General features: G+C 37.3%; 1 protein-coding gene across 3 annotated transcripts in view; it reads left to right on the plus strand.

Annotated features, from left to right (window-relative positions):
* LOC123673902 (WD repeat-containing protein 47) overlaps window positions 1–21758 on the plus strand; it is a 126942-nt gene that overhangs the window by 102388 nt on the left and 2796 nt on the right. For 2 of the 3 annotated variants that reach the window (XM_045608659.1, XM_045608657.1), the window contains exons 6-8: window positions 16889–17085; window positions 18978–19302; window positions 20830–21208. In XM_045608659.1, the coding sequence (XP_045464615.1) occupies window positions 16889–17085; window positions 18978–19302; window positions 20830–21208 (901 nt within the window). The remainder of the gene's footprint in view (window positions 1–16888; window positions 17086–18977; window positions 19303–20829; window positions 21209–21758) is intronic. The other variant, XM_045608658.1, reaches the window with a different exon arrangement.

A 21758-nucleotide genomic window follows, 5' to 3' on the forward strand; every position in this document is an offset into this window, starting at 1 on the left:
TTTGTAAAATATTGTGTTTTTCGACTCTTTTTTTTCATGGAAAACCCCATATATAGAAATTTTTTATTCATTTTGAGATTTAATTTGTTTTGGGTTCAGTGTATAACACCAAATCCCCTCTATATCTCTCAAACGATAATGAAGTTTTAATCAGATGGGACACACTATATATGTCTTGATTAGCATGATGCAAAACGAAATAAATCTCGAAATGAATGAATAATATTTACATATTAGGTGTGCCATAAGTCGAAAAACTCAATATCTTAAATAGGGATGACATTTTAGAAAAACCGAAAACGTGATGCTTTTCAACAAATCTGTGGCTAAAACCGAGGCTAAAACACTGCATTGAAAAATATTGGGTGTCCCATTCAAGGAACACCAACTCTCCTCTATATCTCTTAAACGGTATTTGATTTCTATGATATGTTATGAGTATCATATGAACCCTCGTATGAACCATAAAAATTACTAAAAAAAACGTTTTTGAATTCTTCAAATATTTCGGACAGAAACCAAGATACTTAAAGGGAAATATTTGAAACAGTCATTTTTCAGAACGCCCTTTAACTCGAGAACGAATCAAGATATCTATGATCTGCTTTCTGATATCTTATTATTTCAAAAAAATGAATCGGTGGTCCTTGAAGATTTTTCTCTAACACACAGTTGCAGGATCGTTCATTAAAATTGAATGCTGTCATCAGGGCCCCCGCAACCGCGCGTTCAACGCGTGCACCGCACGCGGGCGCCACTCTTAAGGGGCGCCAAAATCTCTTATAGACCGCATGAAAATCCGAAAGACCAAAGATTTTTGAAAAAGATTTTTTTTATTTTTTCAACAATTTTTAACGTGCTAAGACATCTTTTACACATCCAAACAAGTTCCCGAACGTCACAATCCCTATAAAATAACCTCGGCCACAGATTGCAATTATACGATTCTTTTCGAGTAAACAAATCATAAATAATCATCCCTTTGTCGGTACGTGATTTCTTTATGGACCACCTTGCACCGGACGGCGGGCACCATTTCTTCGATCATCACTAAAACGCATATGGTACACATAAACAATCATAAATACCGAAGCGATAGCTTTTAGCCAGGGGAATTACTGAAACTTTCGCCACCATCTGTAGGAAAAATACTACATGTTACAGAGAATTTCTGAAACTACCAAAATCTGCTTGCTATGCTATAACAGCAGAAACCTATCCAAAGAATAGTTATTTTGTTTCGAAACGTTTAGGGGTTGAGGTCAAGACGCAAAAAATTAAAATACTCAGATAATTGGAAAAATTTGTATTTTGTGTAATTATGGTTTGTTTTACTGTTTCTTGTTGTGATTAAATTAAATTTTATGAAATGGTAAATTGGTAAGTACCTATCCACATACAGTATTAGCATTTCTATTAGTCTATACAATTCGATATTTTTTTTTTCTGTTTAAAATGGTGCACATCCTAAATTAGCCCATACCTATATACTATAATATTATTTTTCGGCAACCGTCCGGGAAGTGCTCACTTCCCGGACGCTTTTTCTCTGAGAAAGTAGCATTTCCCGGCCTAGTCCGGAAAGTACGTACTTCCCGGACTAGGCCGGAAAAGAATCATAGAATCCATAGCAACCGAGATAACGGCTGACAGTTCATATGAAATTAGTTGTCAAAAATTTGCATGTTTTTTTATCGCAATAAAATATGGAAAGCAGCAACGATAGTGTTATTTTACATGGTTGCCGAAAAAATATTGTACGCAACACGCCCGAAAATGGTTTTTTTGGACTCACAGACTTCCAGGACTCGCTTACGCTCGTCCTGGAATTTTGTCTATTCGTCCGAAAAAAACCCTATTTTCCGGACTTGTTACGTAAATTACTATTTTATTTGCTTCAAATAGGGAAGTATTGTTTGTAATTGTGAAAAAATTGAATCGACTTTGATATTTTGAATTTGTTTCCTGGGGCCAACATCATATTATACTTATTTTTTTTGGTATGTGCTTCAGATCGGTCTTAACTTATTATTATTATTAATATTAACTCCATTTAGGTTTAAAGGCTCGGATTTAAGGTTTAAATTCATAAAAATGAAAACATACGGGTTATTCTCAAAGGGATGGCGCAAAGTAAATCATGGGTGAATGTCCTTACCAATTTTGGATCAAGTTTTCCTTAAATTCTAGGAGCCATACAAGAGAAAACGACCTTCTGATGCAAAATTTCGAGAGCAAAAAAAAGCTAGACTTCAACAAAGGGAGAAGATGGCTGGGAGTATGGAATAATATTTTATAATTATTAATAATAATATTAATATTTTAATATAATATTATGAATAATTTAAAGAAGAATAAAGCTCAGGTTTTGAAAACTCTGCAGTTTCATTACAAAATTAAAATAAAATGCGGTTTTGATCGAATGCTTGAATAAAATAATGAAACATTTAAAAAATGTATTTTGCAACAACTGACAGCATAAAGTTCTTAAGGCATTCAATAAAGGTTGATGATAGTTTTTTTAACCCTTCTACAAATAAATTCCTAACAAAAACTCAAACATTTTTTGCCGATTATCCTGCGACGTTTTTCTCCACTTTCCTCCCTTAAGGGGCGCCAAAATATTTTCGGCACGCGGGCGTTGATGACCCTTGCGGGGGCCCTGGCTGTCATTAATATTTCAATCCTCCAGTGGGAGAAGCCTATTGGCTGCCTGTACCATTTGAAGCAGGATTAAAATTTTAATGCAGCATTAAACTGCAACTGTGGTGTAAGATTATTATTATAGATCTCGAGTGCTCTCAGTGAGCATCGAAAATGGGACTCCCTGTACCTCCAAATTGTTAAAAATGATAAGCTATATATCTTTGTTGCATATTGTACTAATATCTCAAATCCATTACAGTTCTGAATTATAGAACCGGCAACCAGGAAATTTTGCCGGGGAGCCAAATTGTAGGGACGAAGAGTCAGTTGATGAAACAAGACATACTTTTTGACACAAAAAGGTTTTCTTAGGAGAAATATAATAAAATTACCAAGAGCCAATTTTTTTAAATCAAATAGCCGCTCTCAACTATAGTTATGAAAATACAAATAGACACTTAAATGCACCCTCAAGAATTACATCGTTTTTTCCTTTAGACATATAGAGCATTGTAATCAGGGCCGCCGCTAGACATTTTGGCGCACCGGCCCTGTTTTGCCTAATTTACCTGAATTGTCTTTTCATATCAATTTTTTCTTTTTATTTAAAATCACCTTGTTAAATTTATCAAAGGATGTTTTGTCGGTTTCATGGAAAAAGTCTTGCACTGTTTGAAAGAACTACTCTCTAATGCCCGCCACTCACGAAGCGTTTCTTCCAGCGTTTGGTAGCTAGCGTCGAAGAGATTCCAGTCGGGCAGTCAAGTTCATACTCTGATTTACAGTCGTACGGCCGTGTCCCGAGCTGTCTGACTGGAATCTCTTCGACGCTAGCTACCAAACGCTGGAAGAAACGCTCCGTGAGTGGCGGGCATATAAGCAAGATTAATTAGTCTTTACGTCTAAGTTAAAGGTGCATTTCAGAACCCATTTGTATTTTCATAACTTTATTTGAGAGCGCCTATTCGATTTGAAAAAAATTGCTATTGGTAATTTTATTATTTGATAACAAAGAGTGGTGTTTTCACTAAGAAAACAAAAAATATGTCTTATTTTATTAATTGACGGCGCCCATAAAATTTGGTGCCCCGGCAAAATGTCCGATTTGCCGTTGCTGAAATCGAGAAAAACTCCTTTGATGAATTTGACAAGGTGATCTTAAGTTGGAAAAGACGATTCAATATGAAATGATGCCTGAGAGGAATAACAGAGGCTCCTTCAAAGAGAATAAACATAAATAAGGCAAGGCAGGGCGGCGAAATTTTATTTTGCCGGGGCGCCAAAATGTCTGACGGTGGCCCTGCTGAATTACATATTATCTGAATTCCAACTACCTAATCCATGTTTTTTTCTGAATTATATTTTCGTATTCTGAAATACATGTTTCCTTTTCTGAAAATTGAACTTTGATTGTCTGAATTACAATTGGAAAAGGCTTAGTGCTTTATAATCGAAATCTGTGCATTCCCAAGCGACAACTTCTTTTACTAGTATTGAGTAATCGAATTACAATCGAGAATTTACAGAACGTCAATGAACTCATAGGGAAAATAGTAAAACACATATAAATAAATTCATTGGCCATAAAAGAGCCGAAATTTCGAAACTTTATAGTTGTAAACCGCGACACAATATCGTATGTGCGGAATTGATCTAGGAAGCGCAGAAAAATGCTTACCTAAGCCCCCCCGATAAAAATCCCACGTAACGCTTAATTATCGTTCGGGTTCCGTCAGAATGGGCAATAATTGCCCCGTCGATTCCATTACCTAATCAGGAAAAGAATGGAACGGTTCGGCTTAAACTGGGATAATGATGAATCTCCGCGCCTCGCTAATGAATACCCCTCTGAAAATTTTCAACGGTGCACAATGGAGAAGTCGGCCGGATGAATTTATGCGAAGATGGGCAATTATACGGACGGAAGAATGTGTCGATAAATATACGGAAGATCCGCCTTTGTTCCGAGATCAATTGTTGGTTTTGGTTGTTTCGCACGTGTGTATAAATAAAGATCATCGGATGGTGGGAGATGAGATGATCGTCATAACTACCTGTCTAGAGATACGCTTGCGACTAATGAGGCGATCTTCGTTATTTAAGATGAAATGGAATTTCGGAATGAACCGTTCTCGAAATATAGTGATGATCTAATAAGGCAGTGCAAGAAGTGTATTGGAAAGCGAATAACAATGATTTGATCTTAACATTGAAAAAACTCTGCCGATGATTGTGGCACTGCACAGTATATGTAGTTTGGTCATGTAATTCCTAAGGAATCTGTAACGTCCAGACGGAATACCAATACCAAAGTTCATCAGAATCGGATTGGCAGAACGCGAAATATTTAGTTGAAACAATGACATTTTGTGGGAATGTTTTAGTAATGAAAAGGCTACCCATGAATATTATTGTATTTTTTGTGGTCTTCTTAAGGGGTGAAACTGAAGCATGCAACGCATATTGCAGTTTTTACCACAACTTTTTAACGAAACAAAATTTCTCATCTTGCATACATAGGCGTACAACTTTGCTTCCTTCGTTTTTTCCGAAATTCGAGGCTTTATTTTAAAAAACTGGTTATACATTTATGATTCAATGTATCGTTCATCGCTGGCCACTAGTCTCTCCCATCTTTCGGGCTGCGTACGAATCCCGCGTTGAAAATACTGATCATCTATTGAATCGATCCAATATTTTGCTTCTTAATAAGTGCTGGTCAGCCAGGCCGTGAGCCATAGATCGAAACATGTGATAGTCCGAGGGAGCAACGTCTGGAGGGAAAGGACTTCCCATTTCAACGTTTCCAAGTATATCTTGACCACTTTCGCAACTCGGGGTCGAGCATTGTCATGCTGTAAAATAACTTTATTGTGTATTCCGTTAAATTGCGGCCGTTGATTGTTTCAATGGATCGACCTTGGAACAGTGAATATTCGGTTTGGCCGTCCACGTGGAAGCATGGCCGGGATATCCGCATGATTTTCTTTGATACAAATATTGATCAATTAATGCCTCCAATTCTGCATCTTCGAAAACTTTCCCTCTTTCACCGCCATGCTGGTCTTCCACTTCATAATCACCGTTCTAGAAGCTTTGTAACATTAAAAACGGCCTAACCATAGGTATTTGAGAGCATTCGATGAGTCCAAGCCGCAGATTTCTTCTTATTAAAGTAGAAAAACCTCCCGCAGATGACCAGAATTTAGCTCGTAAGCTGACATGTTTAATCGAGAATAACTATATGATGCAGTCACAAACCGACTAATATTTCGATGGCGTTATGTTAACAAATACCTTAGCTTATTGTATTTAATCTACGATCTATTTATTTCGATAACCATTCACCGCTACAGCTATCTATTGCAAAACGGCGGGAGCAAAGTTGTACACCTTATACAGAAAAGTTAGATGAGGAGTATTCGAAAGTATATTGGATTTTGCTTGATGTTTGTAGGAAGTCTTCAATTTCAAACTATTATACCTGCTTAGGAACGAAAGTTTTTCATTTAATAACTCTTTGAATCCAAATCTTTAGGCTAATTATAAATTGTAATTCGTACCAGTAGTGAGGATCACGAGGCCTACCAATCTATTGCAAAACGGCGGAAGCGAAGTTGTGCACCAATATTTGAAAAACACTACTTAAAAAATTTTGCAGTCACTCCTGAGTTGTTGTGAAGCAGTTGGGACAAATTAGAGATATGAAGAATAAAACCGTGTGCGTTGCTCAAAAACAACTGTGTACTGCTGTAGCCCGTAGTTTTGACGAAAACCAAATTTTGTTGATTTCTCGTCGTTCTTGGAAATTAGGCATTCTAAAACGACATTACACCTCATTTTGCATAAAGACTTGGGTCTATTTCTCAGAATTGGCCAGCGAGATCTTGTGATTTAAATTCAGATGACATTTAAATCTTTTTCTTTGGGGTAGCATGAAAGATACGTTCTATGCTCCACACTCGGGATGGAATAAATAAATAAATAATACGTTTATCCTCATAATACTTGCACAACCATACACAATTGAATAAAATACGTCAGTAATTGCAGATTACCTGTTACAACTCTCTAGGTTTTCGCCATATATTATATGGATCTATTTTTGCTGCTTGAATTTTTTGAAAACTTTCACTGATTGGATGGAAGAGCATTGAATAGTTTCATGCACATGAATTCCACATTCTTCTGACAAAGTGAAAGATTGACAGATGGCTGAAGATATGGTTCGGTATGTCTAGTACAACTCTTGCTTCATACTTATCAAAATAATTACAATTTACTTTGAATGAACAGAAGACATTCGTATATATAACGGGTGTTTTTTTTTCGAGGTATATAACTTTGAGTTGGCATTGCTTTTCAAGTTGGCTACCGATTTAACAGCTGTCAAGTGATTTATTATCAGTTTGGTTTGGCAATTCATCATGAATAGACTCACGCCTGAACAACGCTTGCAAATGGTGCAATTTCATTTCGAAAATAATGGTTCTGTGCGGAATACGTATCGCGCACTACGTCCATTTTATTTTTTTTAGCGATGAAGCGCACTTCTGGTTGAATGGCTACGTCAACAAACAAAACTGCCGCATTTGAAGTGAAGCTAATCCTCAAGTGTATGTCGAAACACCGTTACAGAAAAACTGACTGTTTGGTGCGCTTTATGGGTTGGTGGAATCATTGGTCCGTACTTCTTCAAAAACGATGATGGCCAGAACGTTACAGTCAATGGTGATCGGTATAGAGCCATGATTACTAACTTTTTCATTCCTGAATTGAACAATCATGATGTCCAGGAGCTGTGGTTCCAACAAGACGGCGCAACATGTCACACAATTCGTGCCACAATCGATTCATTGAAAGACACGTTCGGTGACCGCCTAATTTCACGTTTTGGACCTATGAATTGGCCTCCAAGATCTTGTGATTTCACACAGCTAGACTTCTTTCTGTGGGGCTATGTGAAGTAATTGGTCTATGCGGATAAGCCACAAACCCTTGACCATTTGGAAGACAACATTTGCCGTGTTATTGCCGATATACGGCCACAAATGTTGGAAAAAGTCATCCAAAATTGGACGTCCAGATAGGACTACATCTGAGCCAGCCGTGGCGGTCATATGCCAGAAATCATATTTAAAATGTAATGCCACAAGATTATCTTGTGTATAAATAAAATTCTTGTCAATCGAATAATCCATCGTTGTTTTATTGCAATTTAAAGTTCTATAGCTCTAAAAAAAAACACCCTTCACAATGCAGTCACTATAAAAATTCCAATGTCCTTAAACTTTCCCCGACAAGATTCCCTATATTATCTCATCCTCAACATCCCATGTAGAATCAGTTTCTGAGTTATGAATACTCTTTCGGTATTGGAACTAGCACTCCAGAAACAATACCATATGATATTAAAGATTGGAAACTAGCAAAATAGACCTCCTACTTCAGAATGTCCAATCCCACATGCATTCTGAGGGCACGTAGTGAGATGGCAGCCGATATAACAGTCTCGTATTGTGGTATTCGTTGTGGCTATTCCATTTCAATGTGGACCCCCAAGAATTTAGTTGATAATGAAATTCTCGCAACAGTCCCATGCAGTAGTGGGATTTGTGGGAGGAGTTGTCTCGATCGATAAGTGCAGAAAGCAACATATTCTTTTTTTATTCATGTTGAGCATTACTATCACTCCACCGAGTAACTCTTGATAAAGCATCCGAGGAGTTCATCTGGTTTTTGTTGATTTTTCTGGTCAAGGAAGATCTTTTATAAACATCACAAACAAAATAGGTCCCAAGAAACCTCCCTGTGGTACTCCCCGGGTGATACTCTCCTCACTAGAGGCATACATAACACCTTCCACCATTAGGCTGATATCGTTTTTCGTCTTTAATAGCATACCTTCCTCTTCACAATGTGATAAACATGCATTGATTTCTCTTAAAATTACTAGTTTCTGTTGAGTTGAACGAAAATAAAATTGGTTATTATTGAGAAAACAAAATTTCAAGAATTTAACTCGGGAATATAAACGGTGAAAATTTCTTTATTGGGAATACTCAACCAAAACTACCTTCAATTTTAAACTCTGTGATATTCTACTCAACTAAGGATCTGATCTCCAACTGCGGCGGTAGGCATCTACAGAAGAACGCTGAAAAACTCAAAACTGTCGGAAGAGTTCGGAAATGGATATATTTATTCATTCGTAAAGTATACGGTGCTGTCGGAGCCACTATTCAGAAGAAATCATTAGTTGCTTATTACTGTCATATTATTCAACGTTAATATCGACACCGTCATCCTTTTCATTCACATCGAAATCAATATTATCAAATACCTGTCATATCTTGAAGATTTTATAGGTATGTAGTTATAACTCACGATTTGTCCAGTTATAAAGATTTGCAAATATAATTTCCATATAATTAATGAGCATTTAAAGATCCTGAATGCCAGCGTGCTTATTGAATTTTAATATCTTGAATTTTCACTAGTGTATATTTTACTTTCTATTTCAAATTTTTAAATAATAATAGGCAGTCATATATTTAAATCATTAATCTCGATATTAATAATTGTGTCAGTATATTGAGAACTTGGTTATTATTTACCTTTTCACTTTTCTTAGGTCCGCTTTTTAACTTAACATAAATTTGAATATAAATCACTAATGAATTTAGTTGAATATCAATAGGCAATTAATGTTTTTTTCCATAGTATCAGAAACTAAATAATTGAAATAGGACTCGTTTTTTACAAGAATCAATCCTTTCAGCTTAAGACTAGATTTATAGATTTAGAAGTTTGAATCAGTATCAAAATTACAAATTTTCCCTCACAGAAATCTTTCAACATAATTAAAGAGAGTATCCTACAAGTCATTGAGATTAAGTGGCTGCTAAACTGGATATTGGCGACTAAAATCGTGATTGACACTGATAAATTCATCTGATACTGTAATTTTGTCACCATTCAATAAATTTCTAATGAAGCTATGTATCAACATGAATGCAGTTCGTTGTTAGTATTAATCTTTTGATCACAGCTGTGTTCTACAAAGTATCGATAAAAGCATTGACTTAGATTATTATCTAGAAGAAAATGGCAAATTTTAACCTGTCAATACTTAGTATTCGTTAAAAAACACGATAACTTAATGATCTTTATCTATTGCTTTCAACGATAGTTTCTAAACAAAAATCAACGCCAAATAATAGTTTATCATATCCTTAAATAAACTTTCAAAATTATGTGTCACTCGAAACTTATTGCCATTTGAAGTTTTTGAGAGGGTTGTCCTTCAAATCAAATACGTACCTGACTCGTAGTTTCATTTGGGCCGCTCTGTATTTATCGTTTGAGTGATAAGTAGGTCTGGAATAGTTATTCCTCAGAAATTTCTATTAACTGAAGAAGTTTAATTAAAATGTACTATGATAAAGCAACTTGTCGGATTGTGAGTGTAGAAACTTGGGATTCACGGCTTGGCTTGATTTTAAAACTACTTGGCTTGAGCTGATTTCAAGTCAAGTAGTAGTTTTTCAATCTCAAGTCAAGTCAAGTAAAGCTACTTGATTTTTAGCAGTTTCATTGTGTAGTGTCACATCAATGAAAAAAATGATAAAATGAGAAGGAACCTTGCAGAAAGCACTTTCATTTAGTAAACTTATTGTATAGAGGAACCGAAAATGTCAACTTTTTTGAAATAGAAACATAAATTATATCACTATAAATCAAAACAAAATGAAAAATAATAAAAAAATAAAGTTTCTTAATATTGAGAAACCTCCAGGCTTTGTTTGATTTCATAATTGTCCATCCACGATCTAAGGCACATAAGGCATCTTATAGATATGTCGCCTAACCTATTGCAGGTTTTTGTAACTGTAAGAGCAGCTCTGGAAAATTGTCTTTCAACAGAAGCTGAAGATGCTGGCGTTGATAAAAAATCCTTGGCCATTTTGGCCAAGTTTGGAAAGATATTTCTGAAACTACCAAAATCTACCTATAGATTTCATAGAAATGTTAGAATGCTTCAGTCTCTCGGCGTTCGAGGAATTCTCTCATTTAGTATAAGCTCGCACGAGATTGCAGAAATATATGCCGTGCGACGCGTGCATATCTAAAGTAATATCAAGTAGCTTGATATCTAGTCAAGCAATAAATATCTAGAATCAAGTCAAACCAAGCCCAAGTATGTTATTTTTCACGAGCTTGATGTTCAAGTCAAGTAGTTGGTTAAAATGTCAAGCTACTTGGCTTGATGAATCCATAGTAGAAACTGTGGAATTTGTTCATTTGCATAGTAATCAATGTAATTTTACAACGATCCTACAATTTTAACGTCAAAATTACATGGGGAGTCATATTATCTGCGTCCCCTCATAAATATTCACGAGTCCTCCTCAGATATATCATGTATTTGCCGATGATATAATGATAAGAAGTAGAAGACTATACCTTCAAATCGCATTCATTCCTATAAAATTAGAGTTAGAGATATTATCTGATTTTTCTCGAACGGATGCACCTGAAGTTTAGTAATTTCTTCGTTAACGGATATTCATCATCAATTCGACTTCCATAATTTTCATATTAATTAACGCACTAATAAACAAAAGGCATAACCCGAAACGATAGCCGTTGCTCTTGCAGGCGAGCGGAGATACTCATTATTTGACATGAAACGGAATTTCAGAATGAACCGTTCAGTTATTTTTTGCTTTCGCCATCTTCTGATTCATATGCCGAGTAGAATTCACATGGTGTACCCTATGTATAGAGATTTAGTTGCTGGAGATTATTTTTGTAACGTTAGATTTCACCACCTCAATATTGGTGCCGAAAAAGTTGTCTGATATAGAGGTATTGGCCATCTGGATTTAATTTACGCTATGATAGAGCTATGTGGTTTATCTTCCTTCACTTTTGGCAGGTCTAGTTTGGGTGCAATCTATTGGTGGTCACCAGGCGCTAAGAACTATTGGTGTTTCTGATTTTATTCTGTCTGTATATGTCGATAGCCTTCGTATTCTTTGTCTTGATATTTGAATAGCTTTTTAATTCCGAAAACTTTTATTTGAAATAAGAAAGTAGTAGTTTGTTTCCACTATAACCGGAAGTTGTAGAGGTCCGCAAATATTTTAGGGAGAAAGATCATTGTCTCAAACCCCAGTATGCAAATTTTGAGCAAAAAATTATTAATAGTTTTCCATAAATGTCCAATTGGCATGCTGACTTGTCAGCAGTCCTACCATTACCTGAAGCTCAGCTCGTGGCATCTTCAAGAGTCTTCTGGTATAGGTATGTGAAAGCACCGAAAATTTTTTTGCCTGCGCAAGATCAGAAGTGTTCCTCCATGGAGTTATTCTATTGCCCAACAAAGGGTCAGGACCAAGATGTGTTAACCTCGATGCTCTTTTCGTAAGTTCACCGGGTCCGACATTCCCTTCAATACCCCAATGCCATGTTACCCAAGTAGAGTTACTTTATTACATCAGGTCATTTGATTTATAATATTACGATACTCAGCAGATACCCCAGGCTATGCGATTCCAGGGACCCCAGCGTAGCTTGGCTGTCCATAATGATACAAGTTTCACAAAGATCTAGGATGGTGGGCAATAAACATTTGTAAATACAGCGTATATATGTAGGCTTGGTTAATCGATCGTCTAGAGGTATGATTCGATTACCTGACCTTTCGTCTTTTTCTCCGTGACTTTGTTGGATTTGTAATAATTAAACTCTTTTCAATTATTCACTTCTATTTACAAAGCCACACTTATACAGTACAAACTCAGTATTGAGAAGATCCTAATTACGTCTTGATTACAAGTTTCTCACTACGGTACTGAATTTCGTCTTTAACTCGTTCGTTGATTACTCGAAACATCTTCGTTTATCACGTCTTCGTCGTACTCCAAGTTTTCGGTCGTCTCGTCTATAACTCGTCTTAATTTAGTCCGCGAACCGTCTTTTCGTCTTATGTCTTAAGTTGACCGACCCGATTTGACTCGTCTTCGGCTTAAGTTGAACTGTACCCGTCTTCGGCTTAATTTTAACTCTACCCTCTGCCGATTGGAGCTACCCTCTCTCGAATATCGACCTCCCTTCTCTCGGTTTGACCACACCCTTAGGAGAAAGTACCATCCCCTAATCCAATAAGAGCTTTGCCGTACCGCCCACAAAGATCTTCGCGGATTCCTGGTAATCGAATATTCTCGAAGGAATAGAACCTGATACACAGATGTAACACATCTGGTACAACCGTCTTGTTCTCGAACTTTCCCAACCCCAGTAAATCTCTTAAGTTTTACAACCGACATGACACCCCGAAGAATTACACATCCTTTTTACATTATATGTACAATAACAATTCGTTCCCTATAAATCAATTGAAACTGTCATACCCTCGACACTAAAAGAAACTAATAGGTCTACAAGCATCCGGTTGACCATCGCAATTATTTACGGGGAACAATAATTGGATCCTACATATATTCAATAAACAGTTTTTTTGATTCTCGATTTGATTTTCAGATCGTCGTGTGTTTATATTTCAAAGGGAGTAACACAGAGTTGTTTTTGATTTACACTGCTGATTTGTGTGAGACTGTTCAATTTTGTCGGTTTCATGATTTTGCTGAGTATGTTTAGATTCACATTGGTTTCAAACCGAATCAACTCGCAGTAGCATGTTCTCAGATAAATGAGGACCTAAGTTCCTTGTCATTGAAAGCGAAAAGTCATCATCTACACTTGAATCCTGATAAGTCATATATTTTGTTAATCGGAAGCGATAACTACCTCCAAACTTGGTACGTTCTCTGTCAGGGTTCTCAAGGTTTGAAAATCTTCGAAAACAGTTCAAAACCTTGGATTGCATGTTGATTCCCGACTGAAATTTTCAGATCATGTGTCTGCCTATATCAAGAGAGCCTATTTATCCATCAGGCTCATGAAGGTTTATGATGCTCTGTAATCTGCTCGTCTCGTCACCTTTCAAATGTTTGTGATGTTGTGTATGTCCTTGATGCGTTCGATTCAGTAAGTATACAGACTGTTCAGAATCATTTTTGCCAGTTGAATGAATTTCAAGTGAGACTGCTTTTACTTGAGAAGGCGTCAGATGTGAGTTCAAGCGGACAGATAGATCATGACATGTGGCGGATATACCGAAATGACAGATTTATACAGTACATAAATATTTAAGTTTAGTCAACCACCTAGGCGGAAAATGAATTCAGTCGATAAACTTTCATAAAAAATCAAAACAACCTTACATTGAAGAATGTAATTCGAAATAAGTCAGCAGGTCTCCGCTCTACTAGTGTATGATTGATTATTCCAGATTTGAGACAACATTCTCAAAGGTCCATTAGGCCATCCTAGTGGTTTAAGAGCAAAAAAGAAGGAATCAAGCCGTGAAGGAGGAAATTCGAAGAGTAATGTTGAATCAACACGCGGAATGCCATCGGATATTACTTTAATTCCCTGCATAATTGAATTCGCATACTTATTGCAATACTGCTCGCGTTTGCGTGCTTGAAATTCGCGATGCTGAAAAGCAGGCTTCTGTTATTTAATGACATCTGTCGTTATTCAGCGAATAATTTATGACAATATGGTATCGCCGCTAGAATATCAACTAACCGATAATTTATTGGAGTTTCTCCGCATTGACATCTGCTCCATCCTCGGCTCGTGATTCAGAAAAAAGAAATCGACTCTCTTTCCGTTCAATTTATTTGTTTTTATTCTCGACGAGATTCACACCATCGAGCGATTCGGGACACGATTAGTGGCCTTCCGAATATATTTCATTCGTGAAACTTGCCAAGAGGCAATTTTTGCGTTCTCCTCATCTTCATGTCATCGCTAATTTCACAATATAGTTTGCTATTCATTATTCATAAACTTTTCAAATCATTATATTGAACGGTGTGCAAAATTAAAGAAAAATACGAATCACTATGGCTTCGACCCTAAGTCTTCTGCGCCTACCTATTTCTGCACCATAAGACATAAGTCCATAGGACTAGGTTTTTGCATGGAAAAAATATTATATCAAGCCTCATCCTAGAACTACCGGGTGGAGTTGAATCAGTTAAAAATCTCGAAGAGGAAACATAAATGTTTCGAATAAAAAGTTGATTCTTTTGAGAGGGTACATCTATGCTTAAACTTTTCATTTCTTTCTCCCTTCTGGGGAAGGAGGGTCAACTTTGGAATTTCATATGAAAATACCTGTTTTTCATTGCAGATTCGAATTCTACGGCAAAAAAAAACACCAACGAACAAATTTTCACCATTCCTCACGTATGGCTCTGTGATAGAAATTAGGATTTTCCGTCTTAAGAGGGATTACCACCACGTGGTTTTTCGCGTATCAGTCAAACTTTGTGCCCATTCAGTTTCCCCTCTGGCGCTTCTGCGATGACCAAATTCTGTACGATTTACCAAGTTGTAAATTCACTTAATCTTCTTTCTTTCTTCGAAGCAGATAAGTAGAGGGCAGCACTGTACGACGACTTTCACGAAATTATAATTTTACCTCTTTTGACATGATTTTTGGTTGGTTTTTGTTCACTAATATTTTCAGAATATATCAGTATTTTGAACAAAGTATATATCATCAATTTTTTTCGTAAAAAAGGAAAAGTTACTAATTTTTTTTTCATTCTTAAATGAATTATATACTTTAAAACAAGTTGCATAATGGGCTCCTATTCTAACACGAATGTGAAAACATACGACGAAGGAGCGAGTAATGAGTTTATTACAATACTGTTTCTAATACTGAAATAGAGAAAAATATTTACTTTTTTCCATGTAGAATATTATTTCAGGAAAGTTTGTGAAAACCCGATAGAAATCGGTGATTTGTAAGAAGAAATATCTCATCTAATTTCGTTTTGAACTGAACAACCACGTGGTGGTGTTACCTCTTAATCTATCCTTTCCATTAATTTTTCATATGAAATTCCAGTCGTAAATGGTCCTATTATTATTCGTTGAAATGAAAGAAATCATTCTGCACATAAATGTAGACGGTTGGGGGAGATTTCTACCAAATTCCAAATGAAAGAGTTCAATTTCATTTTTTTCTTTTCTTTCGATTGATACATTCTTTTTGAGTAATGGAAAGTATTTTAAACCAAAAGCCACAAGAACAAGTAATTTCGTCATTTCCAAATGATCAATGACAGTACATATTCCCACTATTCAAAACAAACAGTTCAGCAAAACTTCATGTGAATGAATGGAACAGTAAGTTGTTTGGACGGAAATTTGATTGCAGAGCCATCTGTGAACGATCTTGAAAAATTGTTCGTACAAAACTTTCGTATTTTTTTTGACGTAAAATACGATTCTGCAATGAAAAACAGGAGTTCCCATTTGAAATTCTTAAGTTAACCCCCATCCCTGCCACAATGATTCAATGAATGATTAATAAATGAATGAATTAATTAAAATTATAATGTTAATTTATTCAGCATCGAATAATCAATATGTCATCATGTCACGTATTCCTAACCCGAATGTCAAGATTTCGAGCCCCTAGCCAGAAAATACATTGTTTGGTTAAGGAGGACTGTCCAACCATAACCATTCGCTGTTTGGTAAAAAATTGGGAGTGATGTAGTTGAAGTGGCGATGGGACACAGTAACAAAGCCTTCATAGAACAAAACCGGCTCTCCTGACTCGTACAAGCTCTGAGCTTTTAAGAGGTCTCATCCGAGTATTATAGGAGAGTCGGAATAGAAAAATTGAACATTTGAATTACATCTTATACGTTATGCGTTACTCTACTCCTACTTGCTACTTTGTTCGCAAAAATGTTGACTATTTGTACTTAATAATGATGGTTTTGGGGAATATCATGTGCTTCAGGTTTCATGTCTTTTGGCACTATAATACATACAAAAAACTTTTGAATAAAAATGTAGTGTAAAAGAAATATTCACATACGATTTTCATAAAAGTTTCGTTAGTTTTGCCACCGGGCAAGCAAATCCTTGGTTATCTCCGTACCTACTCAGATGCCTCGTTGTTGCCTAGAAAATTTTGGCAAGAACTCTAGGGATATAACAAGCAATCTAGAATATATATTCGATCGACTTTATTATTTTAGTGTCAGTTCCATGATATATCCACAATGTACCTACAAAACATAAAACCATAATTATCCCTTGTTGAATTTTGTAACTCATTCCAAACTTTTTGTTGCAGCCAATAGAGAGGACCAGGAATGAACAAATAAACGACGAGAACTGCATCAACAGACCACGTTTCGTGCCAATAACCACACTCGAAGATGTTCAAGCCGTCAGATGTGCCGAATTTCATCCCAGCGGGCAGCTATATGCCGTCGGGTCAAACTCAAAAACGCTTAGGATATGCGCTTACCCAAAAATTGGTGATATTGGGTAAGTACCAAAAAAACGATATTCTTTGTAGAAAATAATCCTGCATATAAAAAACTTATATACATAGGCGTACAACTTTGCTTCCGCCGGCGCCGTTTATTTCCGGAATTCTAGGCTTCATTTTAAAAACTGGAAACATATTTATGATTCAAAGTGTTGTCCATCATTGGCCACTATTTTCTCCCATATTTTGAGCAGCGTACGAATCCCGCGTTGAAAAATTGGTTATCTTCTGAAGCGCTCCAGAAATTATTATTATTATTACAACATGATAAGGAAGTTGAGGCCTTGCCTGTAAGATCTAAAACATGTTCAAATGAGTATTTAATTGATTCAGTCCTTACTTGGTGGAAAATCATATTGATTTGGTAAAAAATAAATGTAAACACTTACTACTTTCCACAGATTTCAGAAATCTGTGGAAAGTAGTAATTGCTGGTCAGCCAGGCCGTGTGTTAATGGTCGAAACAAGTGATAGTCCAAGGGAACAACATCTGGAGAATACGGCGGGTGGGGTAGAACGATTCCAAGTATGTCTTGATAACTTTCGCAACATGAGGTTAAGCATTGTCATGCCGTAAAATCACTTTATCATGTCTCTCGTTGTATTGCGTCAGTTTGTCTTCCCTTGCTCGGCTCAAACGCATTAATTGAGTTCGATAACGATCGCCTGTGATTGTTTCAGTCGGTTTTAACAACTCATAATGAACTACGCTAAGCGGGTCCCACCAAAATACTGAGAATGACCTTGGAACCGTGAAAATTCGGCATGGCCGGGATATCCCAATGATTTTCTGCGCTTGGGATTATCTTAATAAACCCATTTTTCGTCTCCATAGTCACCATGCGATGCAGAAATCCCTTCCGTTCTTGCTTTGCAAGCAGCTGTTCACAAGCAAACAAACGCCGTTCAACATCTCTCGGCTTCAACTCGTACGGCACCCAATTTCCTTGTTTCTGAATCATTCTCATGACTTTCAGGTGTTTTTAAATGGTCTCTACCAACGCCATGCTGACCTTCGACGTCAAAATCACAGCTCTTGAAAGGTTGAAACTAATATCGGCGCGTTTTTTACTAATAGCGGCCCCACCATAGGTATTTGAGAATATGCGATGAACCTCAGCCGCAGATTTCTTCATATTAAAGCAGAGAATTCAAACCTCCCGCAAATGACTAGAATGACACAAATCGACTAATATTTCGATGGCGTTATGTTTACAAATACCTAAGCTTATTGTATGTGTTTTGGGTTGAATCGATCAACTGTAATTTTATTAAATTGGGATAATGAAACACCGGATTTCTTAACTAATATATTGAATTTGGCTGTACAAGTTATGTGTTTACAAGGTAACAGCTACGAGCGTACTGAATATGGTACCCCAATTTCCTGGGGATGTTAAGCGTCGCTTTGGATTTTGCTTACCAAAGCGCAATTCAGGTCCCTGATTGGTCCACGTCTTCGTTCCTTGCCCTTAGATGTGACTTCAGGATGACCATATGTAGCGCCAATGTGGCGCCAAGGATGTTCCTGTTCTATTTTTAGCCCTCGCTGTACCTGCTGGGGTTGGTTTTTCGACCTAAATGCATCTTTTTGCCCGTAAAGTTTACGTGAAATTCACTTGACGCAACAGTATGACATCTACTATTTATTTATTTCGACTACCACTTACCTCTACAGCCATCTATTGCAAAACGGTGGAAGCAAAGTTGTACACCTTTTACATAATATATTAGTTGGAATAGTTGAATGAATAGTACTCGAAAGTATATTGGATTTTGCCTGATGCTCGATTGAAATCTTTGATTCCAAACTGTTATACCTGCTTAGGAACCAAAATTTTTCATTAAATAACTAATTAGCCTAATTATAAATTGTAATTTGTACCAGTAGGGAGGACCACGAGGCCTACCAACCGACCGTGCTGTTCAAGATCACCAAACACCACAAGGGATCCATATACTGCCTAGCGTGGTCGCCGATGGGCGATCTGATGGCGACCGGATCCAACGACAAGACGGTCAAACTGATGAGGTTCAACGGCGACACGTCCAAGTTGGAGGGAGACGAGATCGAGCTGTCGATGCACGACGGCACCATCAGGGACCTCTGCTTCCTGGAGGACACCTCGAACAAGTCCAGTCTGCTGATAAGCGGCGGCGCGGGCGACTGCAAGATCTACGTGACGGATTGTGCGACTGGTACGCCGTTCCAGGTAACGTCCATTTTTATTTTTAATTTTTCTTATGTCCCTAAAAATTCCACACATGGTACGATTTGTAGGCGTATGCTTTAGTATTCGATCTGTAGGTAGTACATCACATAAGCATATGTGGCGGAAACACACTGAAATGTACCCAACTCCTTCACCAAAACTTTTAAGACAACAAAATGGACGTTTATTAAGGTGGCATACATAAAGCGAATTATAACTACCACTCTGGACTTGTATGAATCATCAAATTGCCAGATACGAATCAACGAGAATTGAAAATTCTAAGTAACGACGGAAATTGAGCAGATACTTTAGTATCTGACGCGTCGCTTGAGTTCAGGCGGAGGCACAATATTGTGTGCGCATAGTGCTCGGTTGATTTTATTGCTGCAGAGCCAATTCTTGGCTTCAAAAGTTTTTTAACTCCAAAAAGGAATGCTTCACTAACCCCCGATATTCCCTTTTCATCCGTTTTTTTTCCAATTAACAAAAGTTGTTTCACTAAAGATAGTATATGTCACAAACTAAGAGTCTCAGATCTTCTTTTTGCATAAGGTCTGGAATTTTATTCCCTACGCCTCTACTTTATTTTATCCTATTTCCTACTGTTGTCTGATTGGGAGATTTTCCTCCCTGCATGTCAATTTTTTCTTCTATTTGGTTCTTTGAAAGATTCATTCCTCCTTATCTGCCATTCTTATTTCGATTTGTAGAATCTTTCTCATTATCATGATCTTTTAGCGTCTCTATTGTCTTTTTTTTTGTTTGTTAACCATTTCCTCGATAGTTTCAGTTTTCAATTATTCTCTGATATGTTGATTGGTTATATACCATGGGGCGCCAACCTCTGTTCTGATTACTGTATTTAACGTACTTTGCAACTGATCTTTATTATTGTCTTTCGTATTATACCAGGTTATCCCTGAACGCTTAATGCTTGGTATAAGCAGTATATTTATCATCTTCAGCTTGTTTTCTAAGAAAAATTGTCTTTTAGGGTTGAGCTTCCGTGCAATTTTCTTGCCTTTTTTCTGTTTTCGTCTATCTGTTTGTTGAAATTAATTTTTTCATCTAGTATTACTCCCAGATATTTTGCTTCCGTTTTCCATTCTATCGTCTGATTTTCTATTTTGTATTTCCTGCTTTCTCTTTCTTTACTGTTATTCCCCTGAAGTAGATTGCAACTGTTTTCGATGTATTCACTTTGAATCTCCATTTCTTGAAGTATTCCATCAGTTTATCTAGGTCTATCTGTAACTGCCTAGTAATTGTTTTCTGCATTCTACTGTGATAGTATATGTCAGTGCCATCTGCAAACTATCTTGCCATCTTGCATCTATTCATTTTTGGTAGGTCTGCTATGGTCCTATCACTGATCCTTGGGGAACTAAAACTAATAGTCCGATAGCTGCAAATTCATAAACGCATTCTTACTTACATACTAGTGGCGCCATCTATGCTCCAGCCTACTAACTCTTCAGCCCAAATAATATTTTCTGTTTTATTCATTTTATTCCCTTCTTTCAGGCTCTCAGCGGACACACCGGCCACATACTCTCCCTATACACCTGGGGCGGCGCGATGTTCGTCAGCGGATCGCACGACAAGACCGTCAGGTTCTGGGACCTCCGGACCAGGGGATGCGTGAACATGGTCACCCCCTGCACGGTACCGGGAACCAGACAGGGTTCGCCGGTGGCCAGTCTGTGCGTGGACCCGTCAGGCAGGCTGCTGGTATCGGGACACGAGGACAGTTCCTGCGTCCTGTACGACATAAGGGGCGGCCGGAACATCCAGTGCTTCAAGCCGCACTCGGCGGACGTCCGCTCGATAAGGTTCTCACCGTCCGCCTACTACCTCTTGACGGGCGGCTACGACAACAAGTTGGTCCTTACGGATCTCCAAGGTGAGTTGTATAGGGTGTTTTTCGAGAACTCGAGATCTTTAAATAATAATCCAAGACAGAACTATTGTTGGAATGAATTTTTCATTGTGATAATCCGATTAATCATTTCCTGGCATTTATTTTTTAAATATGGATTCCGGCATGTATTCTCCGCGGCTACGAGTTACATATTATTTTTATTATTCTTCTTTATGTGCCGTCTCCTTTAAGAAGGTTGGCTATCATGGCGATTTTTACCCTTGAAGTTGCGGATCTGAACAATTCAACAGAGCTACTGTTGTACCACTGCCTTAATTTTTTACAGCGGTGTCCTAATGAGCACCGGTACGTTGAAATAACGTTGTGAAACCAGAGTTTTCGTGTTACAGCAGCTATATTCTCAGTTATTTTTGAACGTTGCCCACGTTTTAGGTTCAACACAGCACTAACTTGTCCCACAGGTTCACAAATTTTTTCACCAGTTTTACGATTGCCGGCCAAGAAGGTGCTTCAGGATGACCCAAAAGTTCTTTAGTTTTGCGAACTTTTTTCGTAGTGAATTCCAACAATT

This window comes from Harmonia axyridis, chromosome 2 (assembly GCF_914767665.1).
Source record: "Harmonia axyridis chromosome 2, icHarAxyr1.1, whole genome shotgun sequence".
Taxonomy (NCBI): Eukaryota; Metazoa; Arthropoda; class Insecta; order Coleoptera; family Coccinellidae; genus Harmonia; species Harmonia axyridis.